The sequence below is a fragment of the Bombina bombina genome, chromosome 9, assembly GCF_027579735.1.
Source record: "Bombina bombina isolate aBomBom1 chromosome 9, aBomBom1.pri, whole genome shotgun sequence".
NCBI lineage: Eukaryota > Metazoa > Chordata > Amphibia > Anura > Bombinatoridae > Bombina > Bombina bombina.
In genome coordinates, this window is record NC_069507.1 from 30,778,375 (window position 1) to 30,803,771 (window position 25,397).

At 38.9% G+C, this 25,397-nt stretch overlaps 2 protein-coding genes across 2 annotated transcripts in view; one reads left to right on the forward strand and one right to left on the reverse strand.

The window, feature by feature from the left end:
• The window catches only part of CDH23 (cadherin related 23), a 1,210,211-nt gene that overhangs the window by 157,423 nt on the left and 1,027,391 nt on the right, over positions 1–25,397 (reverse strand). The window lies entirely within an intron of this gene.
• Positions 21,745–25,397, forward strand: part of VSIR (V-set immunoregulatory receptor) — an 83,500-nt gene continuing 79,847 nt past the window's right edge. The window contains exon 1 of the mRNA XM_053692023.1: positions 21,745–21,924. Within this exon, the coding sequence (XP_053547998.1) occupies positions 21,837–21,924 (88 nt within the window). The 5' untranslated portion in view covers positions 21,745–21,836. The remainder of the gene's footprint in view (positions 21,925–25,397) is intronic.

The window sequence follows — 25,397 nt, forward strand, 5'->3', positions numbered from 1 at the left end:
CCAGGGCATATAGCTGCCATAACACTCTGCCTTCACTCTCTGTGCATCTGATCTAAGGTCTCACCAGGGCATATAGCTGCCATATCACTCTGCCTTCACTCTCTGTGCATCTGATCTAAGGTCTCACCAGGGCATATAGCTGCCATATCACTCTGCCTTCACTCTCTGTGCATCTGATCTAGGGTCTCACCCGGGCATATAGCTGCCATATCACTCTGCCTTCACTCTCTGTGCATCTGATCTAGGGTCTCACCCGGGCATATAGCTGCCATAGCACTCTGCCTTCACTCTCTATGCATCTGATCTAAGGTCTCACCAGGGCATATAGCTGCCATAACACTCTGCCTTCACTCTCTGTGCATCTGATCTAAGGTCTCACCAGGGCATATAGCTGCCATAACACTCTGCCTTCACTCTCTGTGCATCTGATCTAAGGTCTCACCAGGGCATATAGCTGCCATAACACTCTGCCTTCACTCTCTGTGCATCTGATCTAGGGTCTCACCCGGGCATATAGCTGCCATATCACTCTGCCTTCACTCTCTGTGCATCTGATCTAAGGTCTCACCAGGGCATATAGCTGCCATAACACTCTGCCTTCACTCTCTGTGCATCTGATCTAAGGTCTCACCAGGGTATATAGCTGCCATAACACTCTGCCTTCACTCTCTGTGCATCTGATCTAAGGTCTCACCAGGGTATATAGCTGCCATAACACTCTGCCTTCACTCTCTGTGCATCTGATCTAAGGTCTCACCAGGGCATATAGCTGCCATAGCACTCTGCCTTCACTCTCTATGCATCTGATCTAAGGTCTCACCCGGGCATATAGCTGCCATAACACTCTGCCTTCACTCTCTGTGCATCTGATCTAGGGTCTCACCAGGGCATATAGCTGCCATAGCACTCTGCCTTCACTCTCTATGCATCTGATCTAAGGTCTCACCTGGGCATATAGCTGCCATAACACTCTGCCTTCACTCTCTGTGCATCTGATCTAGGGTCTCACCAGGGCATGTAGCTGCCATATCACTCTGCCTTCACTCTCTGTGCATCTGATCTAGGGTCTCACCAGGGCATATAGCTGCCATATCACTCTGCCTTCACTCTCTGTGCATCTGATCTAAGGTCTCACCAGGGCATATAGCTGCCATAGCACTCTGCCTTCACTCTCTATGCATCTGATCTAAGGTCTCACCAGGGCATATAGCTGCCATAGCACTCTGCCTTCACTCTCTGTGCATCTGATCTAGGGTCTCACCAGGGCATATAGCTGCCATAACACTCTGCCTTCACTCTCTGTGCATCTGATCTAGGGTCTCACCAGGGCATATAGCTGCCATATCACTCTGCCTTCACTCTCTGTGCATCTGATCTAGGGTCTCACCAGGGCATATAGCTGCCATAACACTCTGCCTTCACTCTCTATGCATCTGATCTAAGGTCTCACCAGGGCATATAGCTGCCATATCACTCTGCCTTCACTCTCTGTGCATCTGATCTAAGGTCTCACCAGGGCATATAGCTGCCATATCACTCTGCCTTCACTCTCTATGCATCTGATCTAAGGTCTCACCAGGGCATATAGCTGCCATAACACTCTGCCTTCACTCTCTGTGCATCTGATCTAGGGTCTCACCCAGGCATATAGCTGCCATATCACTCTGCCTTCACTCTCTGTGCATCTGATCTAGGGTCTCACCCGGGCATATAGCTGCCATAACACTCTGCCTTCACTCTCTGTGCATCTGATCTAGGGTCTCACCAGGGCATATAGCTGCCATAGCACTCTGCCTTCACTCTCTGTGCATCTGATCTAGGGTCTCACCCGGGCATATAGCTGCCATAGCACTCTGCCTTCACTCTCTGTGCATCTGATCTAAGGTCTCACCCGGGCATAAAGCTGCCATAACACTCTGCCTTCACTCTCTGTGCATCTGATCTAAGGTCTCACCAGGGCATATAGCTGCCATAACACTCTGCCTTCACTCTCTGTGCATCTGATCTAAGGTCTCACCCGGGCATATAGCTGCCATATCACTCTGCCTTCACTCTCTATGCATCTGATCTAAGGTCTCACCAGGGCATATAGCTGCCATAACACTCTGCCTTCACTCTCTGTGCATCTGATCTAAGGTCTCACCAGGGCATATAGCTGCCATAACACTCTGCCTTCACTCTCTGTGCATCTGATCTAAGGTCTCACCAGGGCATATAGCTGCCATAGCACTCTGCCTTCACTCTCTGTGCATCTGATCTAAGGTCTCACCAGGGCATATAGCTGCCATAGCACTCTGCCTTCACTCTCTGTGCATCTGATCTAGGGTCTCACCCGGGCATATAGCTGCCATATCACTCTGCCTTCACTCTCTATGCATCTGATCTAAGGTCTCACCCGGGCATAAAGCTGCCATATCACTCTGCCTTCACTCTCTATGCATCTGATCTAAGGTCTCACCAGGGCATATAGCTGCCATAACACTCTGCCTTCACTCTCTGTGCATCTGATCTAAGGTCTCACCAGGGCATATAGCTGCCATATCACTCTGCCTTCACTCTCTATGCATCTGATCTAAGGTCTCACCAGGGCATATAGCTGCCATATCACTCTGCCTTCACTCTCTATGCATCTGATCTAAGGTCTCACCAGGGCATATAGCTGCCATAGCACTCTGCCTTCACTCTCTGTGCATCTGATCTAAGGTCTCACCAGGGCATATAGCTGCCATAACACTCTGCCTTCACTCTCTGTGCATCTGATCTAAGGTCTCACCAGGGCATATAGCTGCCATAACACTCTGCCTTCACTCTCTATGCATCTGATCTAAGGTCTCACCAGGGTATACAGCTGCCATAACACTCTGCCTTCACTCTCTATGCATCTGATCTAGGGTCTCACCCGGGCATATAGCTGCCATATCACTCTGCCTTCACTCTCTATGCATCTGATCTAGGGTCTCACCCGGGCATATAGCTGCCATATCACTCTGCCTTCACTCTCTATGCATCTGATCTAAGGTCTCACCAGGGCACATAGCTGCCATAACACTCTGCCTTCACTCTCTATGCATCTGATCTAAGGTCTCACCAGGGCATACACACACACACAGATAAATGAGCACAAACACAAGACAAAATGCCAGAAAAATGTAACAAAACAGGAGATCTTCACAATGTAAAATATCATGACAATGGCATCAATTTATCAAGCCGTCAACTGCAAATACGCTGGAATTCCGCAGCGTATTTGTGGCAAGCCTGATTCCCCTTAGTTATCAAAGCCTACAGACTGGCAAAAGTAGAATTTTGTGACGTAACATACGATCCGCCGGACTCAGTCCGACACAGATCGATGCTTATGTCATTACAGATGTTCCGAATCCAAAGTCGGTACAATCTAACTACTTTTGCTAGTTATCAAATTTCTACCAGGTACGCTCGCCACTATTCCGGCCCAGCATACCTGGTTTTCAATCTGCAGCCCTGGAGGCAGCACATACCATAGAAATCAATGGGAGTCTGAAAGCAGCGAAAGCTTATGTTCGCTGCTGCCCGATATCCCATTGATTCCTATGGTAACGTTTACACCTAACACCCTAACATGTACCCCGAGTCTAAACACCCCTAATCTGCCCCCCCCTACACCGCTGCCACCTGCATTATGCTTATTAACCCCTAATCTGCCGCCCCCTACACCGCAGCCACCTACATTATACTTATTAACCCCTAATCTGCCCCCCCCGACACCGCCGCCACCTACCTAAATTTATTAACCCCTAATCTGCCTCCCATAAACCTAAGTCTAACCCTAACACCCCCTAACTTAAATATAATTTAAATAAATCTAAATAAATATTCCTATCATTAAATAAATTATTCCTATTTAAAACGAAATACTTACCTATAAAATAAACCCTAAACTAGCTACAATATAACTAATAGTTACATTGTATCTATCTTAAGTTTTATTTTTATTGTACAGGCAAGTTTGTATTTATTTTAACTAGGTACAATAGTTACTAAATAGTTATTAACTATTTAATAACTACCTAGTTAAAATAAAGACAAATTTACCTGTAAAATAAAACCTAACCTAAGTTACAATTACACATAACACTACACTATAATTAAATTAATTCCCTAAATTAAATACAATTAAATACAATTAAACAAAATTATCTAAAGTACAAAAAACCCACCCACTAAATTACAGAAAATAATAAACAAATTACAAGATTTTTAAACTAATTATCTAATCTAATCCCCCTAACAAAATAAAAAAGCCCCCCAAAATAAAAAAAGCCCTACCCTACACTAAATTACAAATAGCCCTTAAAAGGGTCTTTTGCGGGGCATTGCCCCAAAGTAATCAGCTCTTTCACCTGTAAAAAAAAATTACAAACCCCCCCAACATTAAAACCCACCACCCACACAACCAACCCTACTCTAAAACCCACCCAATCCCCCCTTAAAAAAAAACTATCACTAACCCCTTGAAGATCACCCTACCGTGAGAAGACTTCACCCAACCGGACCGAAGTTCTCAACAAAGCCGGCAGAAGTGGTCCTCCAGACGGACAGAAGTGGTCCTCCAGACGGGCAGAAGTCTTCATCCAGACGGCATCTTCTATCTTCATCCATCCGGCGCGGAGCGGCTCCATCTTCAAGACATCCGACGCGGAGCATCCTCTTCATCCGACGTCTTCTTCAACAATGACGGTTCCTTTAAGTGACGTCATCCAAGATGGCGTCCTTTCAATTCCGAATGGCTGATATAATTCTATCAGCCAATCGGAATTAAGGTAAGAAAAATCCTATTGCTGATGCAATCAGCCAATAGGATTGAACTTCAATCCTATTGGCTGATCCATTCAGCCAATAGAATGCGAACTCAATCCTATTGGCTGATTGGATCAGCCAATAGGATTGAACTTCAATCCTATTGGCTGATTGCATCAGCCAATAGGATTTTTCCTACCTTAATTCCGATTGGCTGATAGAATTCTATCAGCCAATCGGAATTGAAGGGACACCATCTTGGATGATGTCACTTAAAGGAACCGTCATTGTTGAAGAAGACGTTGGATGAAGAGGATGCTCCGCGTCGGGTGTCTTAAAGATGGAGCCGCTCCGCGCCGGATGGATGAAGATAGAATATGCCGTCAGGATGAAGACTTCTGCCCGACTGGAGGACCACTTCTGCCCGTCTGGAGAACCACTTCTGCCGGCTTTGTTGAAGACTTTGGCCCGGTTGGGTGAAGACTTCTCACGGTAGGGTGATCTTCAAGGGGTTAGTGTTAGGTTTTTTTAAGGGGGGATTGGGTGGGTTTTAGAATAGGGTTGGTTGTGTGGGTGGTGGGTTTTAATGTTGGGGGGGGTTGTCATTTTTTTTTACAGGTAAAAGAGTTGATTACTTTGGGGCAATGCCCCGCAAAAGGCCCTCTTTTTTTATTTTGGGGGGCTTTTTTATTTTGTTAGGGGGATTAGATTATGTGTAATTAGTTTAAAAATCTTGTTATTTGTTTATTATTTTCTGTAATTTAGTGTTGTTTTTTTTTTGTACTTTAGATAATTTTATTTATTTGTATTTAATTGTAATTAGGAATTAATTTAATTATAGTGTAGTGTTAGGTGTAATTGTAACGTAGGTTAGGTTTTATTTTACAGGTATATCTGTATTTATTTTAACTAGGAAGTTATAACTATTGTACCTAGTTAAAATAAATACAAACTTGCCTGTAAAATAAAAATAAACCCTAAGATAGCTACAATGTAACTATTAGTTATATTGTAGCTAGCTTAGGGTTTATTTTATAGGTAAGTATTTAGTTTTAAATAGGAATAATTTATTTAATGATTTGAATATTTATTTAGATTTATTTAAATTATATTTAAGTTAGGGGGTGTTAGGGTTAGACTTAAGTTTAGGGGTTAATAAATATAATGTAGGTGGTGGCGGTGTAGGGGGGCATATTAGGGGTTAATAAATATAATGTAGGTGGTGGCGGTGTAGGGGGTGGCAGATTAGGGGTTAATAAGTATAATGTAGGTGGCGGTGGGCTCCGGGAGAGGCGGTTTAGGGGTTAAACACTTTGTTTAGTTGCGGCGGGGTCCGTGAGCGGCATTTTAGGGGTTAATACATTTATAAGAGTTGCGGTGGGCTCCGGGAGCCTGAGCGTCGGTATAGGGGGTAAAACAATATAGTATAGTGTGGGTGTTTAGTGACAGGATACCAATAAAGCTGGGAAAAAGCCAAAGTGCAGCAAGATCGATGACTGTTAGTTAACAACAGTCCGCTGCTCATCGCACCGTACTTGGTGCGCAGCTTTTTGACAGCTTTTTTGGTAATTTTGGAGAACGTATTCAGGTCCGCGGCAGCGATGTTAGGCGAGCTTACTGGTGCCGTCGAATGCAAGCAAGTTGACGGCTTGATAAATAGATGCCAATGTATCCAATGATTCATTCAATTCCTTTTTTTTTTTAAACTATAGACAAAACTAGAGACGTGTTACTACTCACTCACAGAGCGGAGATAATTATATCTAACTACTGAAATACACTTTAGATAAAAGAAATACATCTCATTGCGAAAGAGACTTTAAACTCTATCTTCCATACAACTAACCACATGAAGCTGGTTGAAGAGGAACCTAAAGATAATGGTTCTGTCAGAGATCAGGAAATACTCTCAGAGAGCAAGATTACATATGCGGTGCCGCCTGCAAAATCCGGTGACGACGGTTTTTATGCGGTTTTGGTATCATATATACAGCGCCGCATATAAATGCGGCGCATGTTTTTCAACCGCGCCCGCAATTTTTACTCCCATAAGCTAACATAGACCCGCGTCGCAAATCGGTACCACATATTCAGCACAAGGACTTACGTGGCAAAAATTTAAACATTTTACTCCATTTTCACCTCGCCACACATAGGCAGGTGCAGCAAGCCTTGCGCTGAAAATGTGAGCACCGTAACTCCCGTAATTGCCTGAAAATATTAACACCTAACACATGCGCAATATCTATCTACCTGTCAACTGCCAACCCCTACCGCAATAGCTAATAAAATATATTAACCCCTAATCCACCTTTAACCCATATCACAATAAAACGTATAAATGTATTAACCCCTAATCTGCCAAACCCACAAATGCAATAATCCTAATAAATCTTTTAACCCCTAATCCGCAAAACTCCCACAACGCAAATAACTAATTAAATTACTAAGCCCCCTAACCTAACACCCCCTAAATTAACCCCAATTACCTAAATTAAAAAATACTAAATTACAATTAAAATAAAAAAGATAACATTACTTAAAAAAAAAAAACTAACATTAAATTAATCTAAGATTACAAAAAATAAAAAAGCGCCCCCACAATAAAAACACCCCCTAATCTAATACTTAACTACCAATATGAATTAAATATGGCGCCCCTTGCATTCCTTTTGGCTGATATGATTCTTCAAATTCAAATCAGCCAATAGGATGAGAGCTACTGAAATCCTATTGGCTGATTTGAACAGCCAATAGGATTTTAATAGCTCTCATCCTATTGGCTGATTTGAATTTGAATAATCAAATCAGCCAATAGGAATGCAAGGGATGCCATATTTAAACGCGTACCTTGAATTCACTATTCAGTGTACGGCGGCGATCGTACGAAGAGGATCCTCCACGCTCCATGGTTCCGCGTTCGCCGGGCCTGCTCTGCGCTCATCTCCGCTCCTTCACCGCCTGGAACAGGACCTTCTCCACCGGACTTCAGGAACTGTGAGTACCTATTTGGGGGTTAGACTTAGGCGTTTTTTTTTTTAAGATTAGGGATTTATTGGGCACTCATAAAAGAACTGAATGCCCTTTTAAGGGCAGTAAAAGAGCTGAATGCCCTTTTAAGGGCATTGCCCATACAAATGCCCCTTTAGGGACAATGGGTAGTTTAGGATTTTTTAGTGTTGGGTTTTTTATTTTGGGGGGTTTGTTGGGTGGTGGGTTTTACTGTTAGAGGGGGGACTTAGTATTTTTAAATGCAAAAGAGCTGTTTATTTTTGGTAATTTTAGATTAATTTATTTTAATTTAATGTTAGGTTTATTTTTCTAAGTACTGTTAGGATTTTTTATTTTAATTATAATTTAGTATTTTATTATTTTATGTAATTTGGGGTTAATCTAGTGGGTGTTAGGTTAGGGGGCTTAGTAATTAAATTAGTTATTTGTGTTGTGGGGGTTTGGTGGACTAGGGGTTAATAGGTTAATTTGGGCACTTGCGTTTTGTGGGTTTGGCGGATTAGGGGTTAATAGTTTTATTAGGTTTATTGCGTTGTGTGGGTTTGGCGGTTTAGGGGCTAATAGTTTTATTAGCTTTATTGAGTTGTGTGGCTTTGGTGGATTAGGGATTAATAGGTTTGTTGCGATGTGGGTTAATGGCAGATTAGGGGTTAATAGTTTTAAAAGGGACTTTGTGATGTGGGTGAATGGCGGATTAGGGGTTAATAAATTTATTAGGTAGTTTGCTATGTTGGGGTTAGCGGATTTAGGGGTTAATACTTTTTTTAGGTAGAGCGCAATGTGGGTGAATGGCGAATTAGGGGTTAATAGTTTAATTAGGCATATTGCGTTGTGGGGGGTTGTCGGGCTAGGGGGTAATAATCTTATTATTAGTTCCGATGTGGGTTTGATGGGGATATAGTGGTTTTACGTGTCGGGTTTATTTTTGGGAGGCGGGTTAGACTTTTATGGGAGATTTGACATTTTTTTTATTTTCTTAGTTGCCGGCAGTTTCTAAAGTGCCGTAAATCACTGGCGACTCCAGATATTTGTATTTACCCTTATTTCTGGGCATCGCTAGTTTATCTGATTTACGGCACTTTATGAACTGCCGGCGGGGTTTATGTGATACCCCAATGTGCGAGGTGAAATTACGGGTGGAGCGGGTTTCAGCAGTTGCGCTGAAGCTTGCGCCGCATATGTAATCTTGCCCAGAGAGTGAATTATATTCTGAAATACTTAACAAGCTCAAGAACCACTGAATCAAGACAACTGAGCTTTTAATACCATTTAGCATTTTCTTGTGCTACATTTTTTCAAACGCTTGTGACACAGATGACATTGTTACAGTCTCAGAGGTCAGATCATTTGGTTACACATTGGTCTAGAGAACCTACACAACACTTGCTACAGGTGCCCATGCCAACCAGCAAACATACAGCTACAAGATGGCACAGCAAGGATTGGGTTACTGAATTGTACAGAGCTTAAATGGACATTTAACTCAACATTCTTGATAAAGTGTTTAATTATGCAGAGAAAAAACTGCAATGCATTTTTAATGACCTATTTTGCCTGGTTTTCCTGTAATTTAAATGGACAGTGTGTTTAAAGTGTTCCCAATGATCAATTTTACCTGCTGGACTGCTTTTACAATTGTTTACAAATAATTATTTTACCTTTATTTTGTCATTTGAAATAGCCATTTTTGCCTGTTGAAACCACCACTGTACTAAAAATTACAGTACAAGCAGTATAGCTATGTATACAAAAAGCAGTAAAATATATCACATTCTCAGTGAGAGTATGAGATATGTACTAAAAGGTTAATTTTCAATTGTTCTTTGTGTATACAGTGCGAGATAGGATAATTATGACTTTGTGTATAGAGAGGGAAATAAGATAAGGTGTCAGCACATTTTGCTAATTCAGTTTATTGAAATAGGCTGTAGTTTTAGTTATCAAAAATAGCTATTTCATGTACAAAAATAAAAGAACAATTTCAATACATTTTATACTCTGCGTTTGGTATTTTAAGTAATTGGAAACACATAAAGGGGAACAAATTTAACAGTACAGTGCACCTTTAACCCTGAAAAAAAAAATAGTTTTGAATGCCTCAAAAAGACCTGAATACATTCAGTAAAATCCAGAAAATGTGCCCTGTAACATGCTACCAAGTGATTGCTTGATCAGTGCTGGATAGTGATGTCCCGAATAGTTCGCCGGCGAATAGTTCCCGGCGAACATAGCTTGTTCGCGTTCGCAACGGCGAGCAAACATATGCGATGTTCGATCCGCCCCTATTCGTTATCATTGAGTAAACTTTGACCCTGTATCTCACACACATTCCAGCCAATCAGCAGCAGACCCTCCCTCCCAGACCCTCCCAGCTCCTGGACAGCAGCCATCTTAGATTCATTCGGAAGCTGCTTTCTTAGTGAGAGGAGGGACGGCGTATACTGTGCCCACTTGCCCAGTGCCACCACTCATATCTGGTGTAACATTAGTGTAAATTTATAAATAAAAAAAAACTTTTTTGACTGTGAAACTTCAGTCTGCTTGTGTAATCTAATTGCAGTTGCCTGCCTGCCAGCGTGTGTGCCAGGCCCACTTGCCCACAGTGCCACCACTCATATCTGTTGTAACAGTAGTGTAAATTTAAAAAAACAAAACTTTTTTGACTGTGAAACAACATCAGTCTGCTTGTGTAATCTAATTGCAGTTGCCTGCCTGCCAGCGTGTGTGCCAGGCTCACAGCGTATACTGTGCCCACTTGCCCAGTGCCACCACTCATATCTGGTGTAACATTAGTGTAAATTTAAAAAAAAAAACTTTTTTGACTGTGAAACAACATCAGTCTGCTTGTGTAATCTAATTGCAGTTGCCTGCCTGCCAGCGTGTGTGCAAGGCCCACTTGCCCACAGTGCCACCACTCATATCTGTTGTAACAGTAGTGTAAATTAAAAAAAAAAACTTTTTTGACTGTTAAACATCAGTCTGCTAGTGTAATCTAATTGCAGTTGCCTGCCTGCTAGCGTGTGTGCCAGGCTCACAGCGTATACTGTGCCCACTTGCCCAGTGCCACCACTCATATCTGGTGTAACATTAGTGTAAATTTAAAAAAAAAAACTTTTTTGACTGTGAAACATCCCAGACCGCACGTCTTGTAATTCTCTGTCTGGGAAATTATATATCTATCAAATCTATCTATTTATCTATTAAATCTATCTATCTATCTATCTATCTATCTATCTATCTATCTATCTATCTATCTATCGTATCTATCAAATGTATATTGCATCTATTGATCTATCTATCTAATCTATGTATCTATGTATCTATCAAATCTATCTATCTCGTGGTTGTGCAAATAGACTGTTTGCGGTTGTTTGCGGTGCGTTAAACGGGGAGTTTGGTCTGTCACTGTGAAGCGGGCGTAACCCTTACACTACCTGATCGATACAACATCATACCTGATATTTTAAAGCATGTTATTCCAAACAATTTAGGAATGTTAGGTGATTTATGCCCTTTATGGATTAAAACCAGACTCTGCATCAACTATGTAATTTTACGTGGGAGTTTTTGCCATGGATCCCCCCGGAATGCCACAGTCCAGGTGTTAGTCCCCTTGAAACAACTTTTCCATCACTATTGTGGCCAGAAATAGTCCCTGTGGGTTTTAAAATTTGCCTGCCTATTGAAGTCAATGGCGGTTCACCCGGTTCGCCCGTTCGCGAACAGTTGCGGACGTTCGCGTTCGCCAACGGAAAATTTTCAGTTCGCGACATCACTAGTGCTGGATGCCAAATAGGCTACCGCAAAGAAGATGTAAATAATATTTAAAAGACATTTCAAAGGGTGTTTTACTAATTGCAAAACAGTGCAAATTTTGCTAATAAAATGGCAGTTTACATGATTTGAAAACATGTATTTTGTATGCAGATCTCTTGCTTACAAAAACTGAGTTTGATTTACCTTTAAGAGTAAAGTGAAACAAGCTAATTAAGTGGAAGTGTTCTCAGTGTCAGTCAATATGCTGCTCACATTTGGGGAATAATTCACCCCCTACCAGTAGCTGGGGGGCAGACAGGACCCTTTGTTATTTCTGCTTACAAATGCATTTTACCAGTGACGCATATTAACTTAACAACATGTATAGAAGCACCAAAAACTGCCTGAAGATGAACTAATGTAAAACTCTCAGTTCACCATTAATTCAGCCAAATCAGCAATTACTGCAATTAACACATCCTATGGAGAACTGTCAATCACTTTCAGTAAAAGGGCAAATTGAATCCTCTAGTGTTCAGCAAACTAATCATGCGCCCTTAGGGTGACGGCTATTATTTTACACAAGTATTGGACAAAAAGTTCTATTGCTTAATTGTGCCAATATAGAAGGTGACTGAAAATGGACATTATAAAGATAGGAATTAGTAATATACATGTGAGATTTGCTAACTACAATAATAATAATGTCAATAATCACAGTAATAATATTTAGAGATGTAAATAATAATTTGGTAGATGTTATCTGAAATGTTGTTACAACTGCCAAAATATTGTAGATGTGATGTTACCATGACTACAATGTGGCTATAGCAACAGTATAGTCAGTAATGGGGCAAACACATTTAAGGGACAATAAAATAAAAATTACATTTTCATGATTCAGATAAAGCGTGAAGCTTTTTTAACAACTTTCCATTTGACTTTTATAATAAGATTTGCTTTGTTCTCTTGGTGTCGTTTGTTGAAGAGCATATCTAGGTGGTATTAGGATCAGCAATACCCTACTGAGAGCTAGCTGAGCGAATGACAAGAGGCATATGTGTGCAGCCACCAACCAGCAGCTAGCTCCTAAGCATACCTAGGTGTGCTTGTCAACAAATATTATCAAAGGAACAAAAACAATTTGATGTTATAAGTAAATCAGAAAGTTGTTTAAAATGACATGCTTTATCTGCATTATAAAGGGTTACTTTTTATTTTACTGTCTCTTTAATGAGTTACAGCCCTTTCTAGCACCCAAGAGGTTAAATTCTAACCTCAATCTATAGACTTGATCCTAGACCTAAACACAAACACTTCCGCTAACTCCAATCCTAAACCCTCTTATAACCTCAAGCTATAGGCTTGACCCAAGACCTAAACCCAAATACTAGCGCTAACTCCAATCCTAAATCCTCATCTAACCTCAATCTATAGACTTGACCCTAGACCTAAACCCAAACACTATTGCTAACTCCAATCCAAAACCCACATCTGACCTCAATCTATAGACTTGACCCTAGACCTAAACCCAAACTATAGTGCTAACTCCAATCCTAAACCCTCATTTAACCTCAATCTATAGACTTGACCCTAGACCTAAACCCAAATACTAGGGCTAACTCCAATCCTAAACCCTCATCTAACCTCATTCTATAGACTTGACTCAAGACCTAAACACTAGTGCTAACTCCAATCCTAAACCCTCATCTAACCTCAATCTATAGACTTGACTCAAGACCTAAACACTAGCACTAACTCCAATCCTAAACCCTCATCTAACCTCAATCTATAGACTTGACCATAGAACTAAACCCAAACACTAGCGCTAACTCCAATCCTAAACCCTCAACTAAACTCAATCTATAGACTTGATCCAAGACCTAAACCCAAATACTAGTGCTAACTCTAATCTTAAACCCTCATCTAACCTCAATCTATAGACTTGACCCAAGACCTAAACCCAAAAACTAGCGTTAACTCCAATCCTAAACCCTCATCTAACCTCAATCTATAGACTTGACTCAAGACCTAAACCCTCATCTAACCTCAATCTATAGACTTGACCCAAGACCTAAACCTAAACACTAGCGTTAACTCCAATCCTAAACCCTCATCTAACCTCAATCTATAGACTTGACCCAAGACCTAAACCCTCATCTAACCTCAATCTATAGACTTGACCCAAGACCTAAACCCTCATCTAACCTCAATCTATAGACTTGACCCTAGACCTAAACCCAAACACTAGCGCTAACTCCAATACTAAACCCTCATCTAACCTCTCCTATAGCCTTAACCCTAGACCTAAACCCAAACACTAGCACTAACTCCAATACTAAACCCTCATCTAACCTCTCCTATAGCCTTAACCCTAGACCTAAACCCAAACACTAGCACTAACTCCAATCCTAAAACCTCATTTAAACTCAAAAATAATATTTGCAGACAAAATGTTTATTTTTATGTTAAAGCTAAAATGAAGTGCAATTGGGCCTTAAGTTTGCTCACTTGCTGATAAGCAGAACTCCCAATGCATAATTAGTAGGGAGTAACACACATCATAAGCATAAATACAAACTATCGCCTAGATTACGAGTTGTGCGTTAACAGGGGTGCGTTGCTAACTTGCAGTTTATTCTCACCGCTCACTTTCCTGCAGCGCTTGAATTAGGGGTTTTTATCAACCTGGCGTTAACAGGCAAGAAGTGAGCGTAGAGCAAAATTGCGCTCCACACTGCACTTCAATACCAGCGCTGCTTAAGTGAGCTGGTTATACGTGCTTGTGCACGATTTCCCCATAGACATCAATGGGGAGAGCCGGCTGAGAAAAAGTCTAACACCTGCCAAAAAGCAGCATAAAACTCAGTAACGCAGCCCCATTGATTCCTATTAGGAAACTACATTTATGTTTACACCTAACACCCTAACATAAACCCCGAGTCTAAACACCCCTAATCTTACACATATTAACCCCTAATCTGCCACACCCGACATCGCCAACACCTACATTATACTGATTAACCCCTAATCTGCCGCCCCAACGTCGCCGCCACTATAATAAACATATTAGCCCCTAAACCGCCGTACTCCCGCATCACAAACACTTTTTAAAATATTATTAACCCCTAATCTGCTCCACCTACCTACATTTATTAACCACTAATCTGCCGCCCCCAACGTCGCCGCCACTATATTATATTTATTAACCCTTAAATCTAATTCTAACCCTAACCCTAACACCCCCTAACTTAAATATAATTTAAATAAATCTAAATACAAATTCCTATCATTACCTAAATAATTCCTATTTAAAACTAAATACTTACCTATAAAATAAACTCTAAGCTAGCTACAATGTAACTATTAGTTATATTCTAGCTTAGGGTTTATTTTTATTGTACAGGCAAGTTTGTATTTATTTTACCTAGGTAGAATAGTTACTATATAGTTATTAACTATTTAATAACTACCTAGCTAAAATAAATACAAATTTACCTGTAAAATAAAACTAACCCTACAATTAAATAAATTCCCTAAATTAAATGCAATTAACTAAATTCAAAACAATTAGCAAAATTACAAAAAAACAACACTAAATTACAGAAAATAAAAAACAAATTACAAGATTTTTAAATGAATTACACCTAATCTAATAACCCTATCAAAATAAAAAGCCCACCCAAAATAAAAAATAGCCCTAGCCTAAACAAAACTACCAATAGCCCTTAAAAGGGCCTTTTGCGGGGCATTGCCCCAAATAAATCAGCTCTTTTACCTGAAAAAAAAAAATACAAACAACCCCCTAACAGTAAAACCCACCACCCCCACACCAACCCCCCAAATAAAAGCCTAACTAAAAAAACCTAAGCTCCCCATTTCCCTGAAAAGGGCATTTGGATGGGCATTTAGCTCTATTGCAGCCCAAAGCCCTAACCTAAAAATAAACCCACCCAATACCCCCTTAAAAAATCCTAACACTAACCCCCCCCCCCCGAAGATTCACTTACCGGGAGAAGTCTTCATCCAAGCGGCAAGATGTCCTCAACGAAGCCGGCAGAAGTGGTCCCCTAGACAGGCAAAAGTGGTCCTCCAGACGGGCAGAAGTCTTCATCCAGACGGCATCTTTTATCTTCATCCAGACAGCATCTTCTATCTTCATCCATCCGGCGTGGAGCGGCTCCATCTTCAAGACATCCGACGCGGAGCATCCTCTTCCAATGACGTCTTCTTGATGAATGAAGGTACCTTTAAATGACGTCATCCAAGATGGCTTCCCTTAGATTCAGATTGGCTGAAAGAATTCTATCAGCCAATCGGAATTAAGGTTGAAAAATCCTATTGGCTGATGCAATCAGCCAATAGGATTGAATTTCAATTCTATTGGCTGATCCAATCAGCCAATAGTATTGAGCTCGCATTCTATTGGCTGTTCCAATCAGCCAATGGAATGCAAGCTCAATCTTATTGGCTAATTGCATCAGTCAATAGGATTTTTTCAACCTTAATTCCAATTGGCTGATAGAATTCTATCAGCCAATCGGAATCTAAGATACGCCATCTTGGATGACATCATTTAAAGGTACCTTCATTCATCAAGAAGACGTTGTTGGAAGAGGATGCTCCGCGCCGGATGTCTTGAAGATGGAGCAGCTCCACGCCGGAAGGATGAAGATAGAAGATGCCGTCTGGATGAAGACTTCTGCCCATCTGGAGGACAACTACTGCCGGCTTCACTGAGGACATCTTGCCGCTTGGATGAAGACTTCTCCCGGTAAGTGAATCTTCGGGGGTTAGTGTTAGGATTTTTTAAGGATGTATTGGGTGGGTTTATTTTTTGGGTTAGGGCTTTGGGCTGCAATAGAGCTAAATGCCCTTTTAAGGGCAATGCCCATCTAAATGCCCTTTTCAGGGCAATGGGGAGCTTAGGTTTTTTAGTTAGGCTTTTATTTGGGGGGTTGGTTGTGTGGGTGGTGGGTTTTACTGTTGGGGGGTTGTTTGTATTTTTTTTTACAGGTAAAAGAGCTGATTTCTTTGGGGCAATGCCCCGCAAAAGGCCCTTTTAAGGGCTATTGGTAGTTTAGTTTAGGCTAGGATTTTTTCTTATTTTGGGTGAGCTTTTTTTTTATTTTGATAGGGCTATTAGATTAGGTGTAATTAGTTTAAAGATCTTGTAATTTGTTTTTTATTTTCTGTAATTTAGTGTTTGTTTTTTTTTGGTAATTTAGCTAATTTTATTTAATTTATTTAATTGTATTTAATGTAGGGAATTTATTTAATTGTAGTGTAGTGTTAGGTGTTATTGTAACTTAGGTTAGGTTTTATTTTACAGGTAAATTTGTATTTATTTTAGCTAGGTAGTTATTAAATAGTTAATAACTATTTAGTAACTTTCTACCTAGTTAAAATAAATACAAACTTGCCTATAAAATAAAAATAAACCCTAAGCTAGCTACAATGTAACTATTAGTAATATTGTAGCTAGCTTAGGGTTTATTTTATAGGTAAGTATTTAGTTTTAAATAGGAATAATTTAGGTAATGATAGGAATTTGTATTTAGATTTATTTAAATTATATTTAAGTTAGGGGGTGTTAGGGTTAGACTTAGGTTTAAAGAGTTAATAAATTTAGAATAGTGGCGGCGACGTTGGTGACGGCAGATTAGGGGTTAATAAGTATAATGTAGGTGGCTGCAATGTTGGGGGCAGCAGATTAGGGGTTAATAATATTTAACTAGTGTTCGCGAGGCGGGAGTGCGATGGTTTAGGGGTTAATATGTTTATTATAGTGGCGGCGATGTCCGGAGCGGCAGATTAGGGGTTAATCATTTTATTTTAGTGTTTGCGATGTGGGAGGGCCTTGGTTTATTATTATTATTATCAGGTATTTGTAGAGCGCCAACAGATTCTGCAGCGCTTAATAGGTAGTTTATGGGTGTTAGTGTACTTTTTAACACTTTAGTTATGAGTTTTATTCTACAGCTTTGTAGCGTAAAACTCATAACTACTGACTTTAAAATGCGTTAGGAATCTTGTCGGTATAGGCTGTACCGCTCACTTTTTGGCCTCCCAGGACAAACTCGTAATACCGGCGCTATGGAAGTCCCCTAGAAAAAAGCCTTTACGAAATTTACGTAAGTTGATTTGTGGTAAGGCCAAAAAAGTGTGCGGTGCCCCTAAACCTGCAAGACTCGTAATACCAGCGGGCGGAAAAAAGCAGCGTTAGGACCTGTTAACGCTGCTTTTTTACCTTAACGCACAACTCGTAATCTAGCCGTATGATTTTGTGTCAGTGCAAAACATCTGTTTTATAAAAATTATAATACATCATAAAAAGCACTTTTATATATAACAAGGAAAAAATGACTTCTGTATAAGCTTTAAAGGGACATAAAAAGCACAATTTTTTCCTTTCATGATTTAGAAAAAGCATGCCATTTTAAACAAATTTCCAATTTACTTCTATTTTCTATTTTGCTTAATTCTCTTTATATAATTTGTTGAAAAGCATATCTAAGTAGGCTCAGTAGCTGCTGATTGGTGGCTGCACATAGATGCCTCGTGTGATTGGCTCACCCATGTGCTTTGCTATTTCTTCAACAGAGGATATCTAAAGAATAAAGCAAATTAGATAATAGAAGTAAATTGGAATGTTGTTTAAAATTGTATTCTCTATCTGAATCATGAAAGAAAAAAATTGGGTTTCCTGTCCCTTTAAGCCTAGACTTTAAAACTGACATTCGGGTTCAGCTATTGCATCTTATATAAAGTATACACGGTGAGTATCATATACTGTTTCATATGCAGTGAGCAACATTTGTCCCCACAAGGAACAGTAAAGTAATTTCTTATTCTGTGTTACATCTAAAAGAGAACATTCAATAAAGTATTACAGGTGTTGCTTATTTATTTATTTAAGGAAAAAAATGCATTTTCCATATTTACCAATAAAGCTGAAGTAGTTGTCCTGCAAGGCAGCAAGCAGTTAATACGTCTGTATCAGTTGTGTACAGACATGAACATCTTATTTTAACCATCTCATTTTTGCTTAACCATTTTTTTTTCTTGCAAAGCTAGTTTGAGATAATTGCTGAGATTTCCTATGCATGATAGAAATTGGGTTTCATTTCTTTTTAGCACATAATTTTTAAGGATACACATCTCTGCAGCTTGGTACATTAACAATACAGGCTTTTGAATTCCATTGATATAATTCCTAGCAAGTGGAACATCTGCTCAGCTTGTGAATAAAATTATACTATATATATGCAATGAAAATAGACATCTATTCATAAGGAATTTATTACACATTGGATTAACACCCACACATTTGGGAACTACCAGAAGAGGTTGGATATCACTCCTAATCAAAATTCCGCAGAGCTGATGAGGATTTCTGCAAAAGTTACAAGTTGTAACCTATAAATCTCTTTCCTAAATAAAGATTTCCTTATTTAATGGCACGTGCCTGTAATACACTGGTGACAGCAGACAATGAGGAATCTTCATGTTAGCTCTGCACTTGTATCATCTGGATACAAAAAGGACTTTCAATATCTAGAGTCACAGCTAAAAAGACGTTAACAAGTGAGTATATATCAGGAGTATGTTGGTAGCATAAAAAGAAAAAAAGGATGCTTAGTTAATGCTATATACAATTACTGTATATGATTCGGCAGCTTGTGCGTATTTATGAGTCATAACGATTATCTTTATAGTTCCTCTTTATATGAAAAAAGTTAAAGTAAAGTCAACATAAAAAATAATTAATATAAACATAAATAATTTTTTATAAGGGTTAAATGGTATATGGTATATGACAATGTATTTGACTAGAAAGGGCTATATTGTGTACATATGTGTCTATATGTGTGTGTGTATACATATATGTGTATTTATTTATATATGAATATATGTATATAAATACATAAATATACGTACATAAATATACATATAAACATATATAGTCACATATAAACACACACACAAACATATATACAATATATATATATATATATATATATATATATATATATATATATATATATATATATATATATATATATATATACATACATACATACACACTTGGAGCCCTTTCCACTCAAATACATCAAAAAACCTGAAAGAAATTTTTTTTTTTTTTTTTTATATTTTATCATGTTTTTTACTGTTTATTTAAATATATATATATATGTAATTAAAATCAAAAATAATATTTTCTTCTATGTGAAGAACATTAGAATGTGAAATATTCACATTTACCTTTGGGTTTAGCGATGTAGGTCTAATACGGTGTTGGGTTAGTGCACGAGCAATAAGCAATAATGTCTTATGCACATTCCTAAGCTCATTTGAGCCTAACTAGGTTTACTCTTCATCAAAGGAGACCAAAAAAATGTAATAATAAAATTTAATTGGAAATATTTTTGTTTGTTTTTTAAATCACTGCTGTATCTAAATAATGAAAGTTTAATTTAGACGTTACTGTACCTTTAAACTGTCACGATTCAGATGGGGGTTCAGTTAAACAAAACAAGTTAACAAACTATTATCAATTTTTTTCCCTGTTCTTGAGATGTGGCCACTTTCCATTAAAGCATACTGAGGTAGGCTTAAAGGGACACTGAACCCAAATTTTTTCTTTTGTAATTCAGAAAGAGCAGCAATTTTAAGCAACTTTCTAATTTACTCCTATTATCAATTTTTCTTCGTTCTCTTGCTATCATTATTTGAAAAAGAAGGCATCTAAGCTTTTTTTTTGGTTTCAGTACTCTGGACAGCACTTTTTTTATTGGTGGATGAATTTATCCACCTATCAGCAAGGACAGCCCAGGTTGTTCACCAAAAATGGGCCGGCATCTAAACTTACATTCTTGCATTTCAAATAAAGATACCAAGAGAATGAAGAACATTTGATAATAGGAGTAAATTAGAAAGTTGCTTAAAATTTCATGCTCAATCTGAACCACGAAAGAAAAATTTTGGGTACAGTGTCCCTTTAAGAGCGTGCATGCGACAAGCGCTTTATGTATAACACTGTTGCAAACATTGTTGCAAACACAGCTGCCATATAGTGCTCAAGAAACATGCACGCTCCTGAGTCTACCTCAGTATGCCCTCATGGAAAGGAGCTACGTTTTAACAAAATATACTAAGACAGAGAGGTAAATTTGACAATCAAAGTAGATTGAAATATATTAACTGTTTATCCAATCTGAGTCATTAAAGTTTAATTTTGACTCCCATATTCCTTAATATAATAATATTATTTTCAACAGTCCTAGATTTTCAGGCACAGTCCTTTAATTCAGTTGTTCTGTCCCAGCATCAAGGGCCGGATTAGCAAAAACTCGCCAGAACGGAAAATAGAAATCACGCAATGTTTTTTCTTTTTGAGCATTTTATTGTAATGTTGGTGTCTTCACATCTAGAAACTACCTATTGATAAATATATCTCAACCTTACATGTACCATACAAAAGTGCTATAAAGGACCTCTCAGCAGGGACACCCTTTGCATTTGTGGGGTACTGGGCAAGAGAAATTTACGGTGCCCCACAGCCCAGCGCTTTATTCCCCTCCCCCCGTATTCAATCCCACCTATATGGCGCACCCTTGTCCTAACATTCAGCGTTACCTATATAAAGAATAGCAGTATATATTACACCTCCTGATACCATAAACACTTCTTCATAAACTAAATACAGGATATACATTGCACCTTTTCATACCCTCACCCTTGAAAGTGTGCCCCCCCAAAGCACGGGGTCCTGGTGGGTGCCCCTGTCACTCTGCCTCTCAGTACTGCTCAGTCCTCTTAACCTCACCAGACCAGAGAACTTTAGAGAATTGGCCCTAAAAGTCCTATCTGACTTCACCAGTTCCTAATTGTTTTTATGCAACTGACTGGAGAGACATCTGCATTTTATTGAATCCCCTGCATATAGTAACATAGGAGTGGGTGATATTGGAAAGGTTGGAGGTGGCTTCTAGTGAATTCAGTGTTATTTTATCACATGTGCATATATTGAAACTAAATTTACAGCTGATCATATGAATAGTGTGAGAGCACTGGAGAGATAAAACAGTACTTTCCCAATATGCCAGTGGGGGGAGCAGTACTCTCTTCTGTGGTCACTGACTTCTCTGTTGTCATTTATATATACAGTAAATGACTGTGAAATTTCCTGTGTTGTTCAACTCTCTGGCTTTGGAGCCTGTGTCACTCATTTGAAGTGTTGCAACAGGCATGAAAGCCTCTGCATTGCATTTTCAGCCTTGGCAAGGATGGATTTCTCCAGGAGGTCTTACAATTCCACCTGCAGCTTGTGGACATACCCTCTGCTGATCTGGCTGTGCTTGGCATCTTACCAAGGTAGGACAAACACAGTGAAATTCTTGCTCTGCCACATGTTTGCTCTATTCAAGCAGTTTGCTACAGAATATAGTGAGAAGTTTTAACCAAACTCCACAGAGAACTTCAAAGTTAGAGTAATCTCTTTACTAGACTGTGTCTCAGCTAAAATACTCATCACACAATTTCTCCAGGAAAAACTCGCAGATAAACTTTTAATAAACTTTTTAACTGTTGAAGAATCTACAGCTGTGTTGTATAAACAATATTGTTTTATATACAAACATTTAAAGCTTATTATTGCAGAAAAACACTTATTAATAAATTACAACTAATGATGTTACTATAATTTTAGTAAAATGCATTTGCATTGTTCTAATTTAAGTGGATGAATTGAATCCGTCAAAACGTTGTGACATAAAGTTATATGGAGTACCATGAGATTTCTGATTATTTATTTTGTATATCTATAATCAAATGTAAGTACAAAATTTCCCTGTCTGAAATAAGCTTCAGTTTCAGAGAAGCTGTAGATCTTCAACTCAATGAGGATTATAATTTTGATAATTAAGTTTTGTTGAATCAAACTGCTACTGTGTAATGTGTGTTTTCAAATACAGAACATTATTGTGTGGAAAATATCAACAACTTCATTATAGAAAGTTTTCCTATTTTTTTGTGTGGTTTTGGCAAACTGCAAGAGCACAATAACACCCCTTAATAACCAGCTACAGATGCACATTATTGGATACAACACAATTGATGTGTCTATGCCCCTAATGCAGCTGCTATTGGAATTGGCAAACCAGGGCTCTGAATACATAACCTAATCATTAAAAGGACATAGTACTCAATATTTATCATTTATATTAAAGTGCAGCAGTTGACTATAATACACATTTTTGTTATCATTTTATTAAAGAGGGTTAAGTAAAACTGAAGCATACAGTGAAGCTAAGAGGAAGTATATTGTGTACAGTAGATACATAAGTATTGCTCATTGACTGATAGCGACAACTCCCACATAAGCAGTTCTGCACTGCAACATCCATTTGTAGAGAAACAAAACACTGTAATACATTCTGATATATTTTATCTCAGATGAACTGAAACTTTATAAGTACATTGTCCCCTTAGTTTATGGAGTGGAAATTAATAACTGGCCTTTGTTTATTTTCAGATTAATAAAGGACAATAGTTATTTTTATAAAGGAAACTGTTAGGTTCTGCACAAAATTTAAAGCAACTCAGTTCTTTCTCTGCTATTTGGATCTGACATTAAACTCCGTTCTGAAACTCCTAATGGTAGTGACCTAGAAACATCAGTGTTTGTATCATTATACCTTTATGACCCAAATGTTAAAGGGACATTATAATACAATAATGTAATGCTCTTATTCATGTATATTTAGCATAACCCTGACAGAGGCAAAGTCCTGGTGAGAACACGGCCAATCAGGAGTAGATTTAAAGCAAGTAATTTTAGTGGGAGAATGTCCCTTTAAACATCTAAGACCCTCAGACATAAAATACAAAAAAATCTCTATATTAAGTTAGCAATCAATACAATCACAATCAATATGTAATCTGCAATCAGTTTCTGCTAAATATGCTCACTATTTAGCACCTATGGTATCTATACCATGCTGTGCAGTATAATAAGCGAGTGGCAATAAAGACATCAGAGTGTTATTACATATGTGCATGAGGATACAGGCATACAGACATCACGGTGTTATTACATATGTGCATAAGGATACAGGCATAAAGACATCAGGGTGTTATTACATATGTGCATAAGGATACAGGCATACAGACATCAGGGTGTTATTACATATGTGCATGAGGATGCAGGCATAAAGACATCAGGGTGTTATTACATATGTGCACGAGGATACAGGCATAAAGACATCAGGGTGTTATTACATATGTGCATGAGGATGCAGGCATAAAGACATCACAGTGTTATTACATATGTGCATGAGGATGCAGGCATAAAGACATCAGGGTGTTATTACATATGTGCATAAGGATGCAGGCATAAAGACATCAGGGTGTTATTACATATGTGCATGAGGATACAGGCATAAAGACATCAGGGTGTTATTACATATGTGCATAAGGATGCAGGCATAAAGACATCAGGGTGCTATTACATATGTGCATAAGGATGCAGGCATAAAGACATCAGGGTGTTATTACATATGTGCATAAGGATGCAGGCATAAAGACATCAGGGTGTTATTACATATGTGCATGAGGATACAGGCATAAAGACATCAGGGTGTTATTACATATGTGCATGAGGATGCAGGCATAAAGACATCAGGGTGTTATTACATATGTGCATGAGGATGCAGGCATAAAGACATCAGGGTGTTATTACATATTTGCATGAGGATGCAGGCATAAAGACATCAGGGTGTTATTACATATGTGCATGAGGATGCAGGCATAAAGACATCAGGGTGTTATTACATATGTGCATGAGGATGCAGGCATAAAGACATCAGGGTGTTATTACATATGTGCATAAGGATGCAGGCATAAAGACATCACAGTGTTATTACATATGTGCATAAGGATACAGGCATAAAGACATCACGGTGTTATTACATATGTGCATGAGGATGCAGGCAATAAAGACATCAGGGTGCTATTACATATGTGCATAAAGATGCAGGCACAAAGACATCAGGGTGTTATTACATATGTGCATGAGGATGCAGGCAATAAAGACATCAGGGTGCTATTACATATGTGCATAAGGATGCAGGCACAAAGACATCAGGGTGTTATTACATATGTGCATGAGGATGCAGGCATAAAGACATCAGGGTGTTATTACATATACGCATGAGGATGCAGGCATAAAGACATCAGGGTGTTATTGCATATGTGCATGAGGATGCAGGCATAAAGACATCAGGGTGTTATTACATATGTGCATGAGGATGCAGGCATTAAGACATCAGGGTGTTATTACATATGTGCATGAGGATGCAGGCATACAGACATCAGGGTGTTATTACATATGTGCATGAGGATGCAGGCATAAAGACATCAGGGTGTTATTACATATGTGCATGAGGATGCAGGCACAAAGACATCAGGGTGTTATTACATATGTGCATGAGGATGCAGGCATAAAGACATCAGGGTGTTATTACATATGTGCATGAGGATGCAGGCATAAAGACATCACGGTGCTATTACATATGTGCATAAGGATACAGGCATAAAGACATCAGGGTGTTATTACATATGTGCATGAGGATGCAGGCACAAAGACATCAGGGTGTTATTTCATATGTGCATGAGGATGCAGGCATAAAGACATCAGGGTGTTATTACATATGTGCATGAGGATGCAGGCATAAATACATCAGGGTGTTATTACATATACGCATGAGGATGCAGGCATAAAGACATCAGGGTGTTATTGCATATGTGCATGAGGATGCAGGCATAAAGACATCAGGGTGTTATTACAT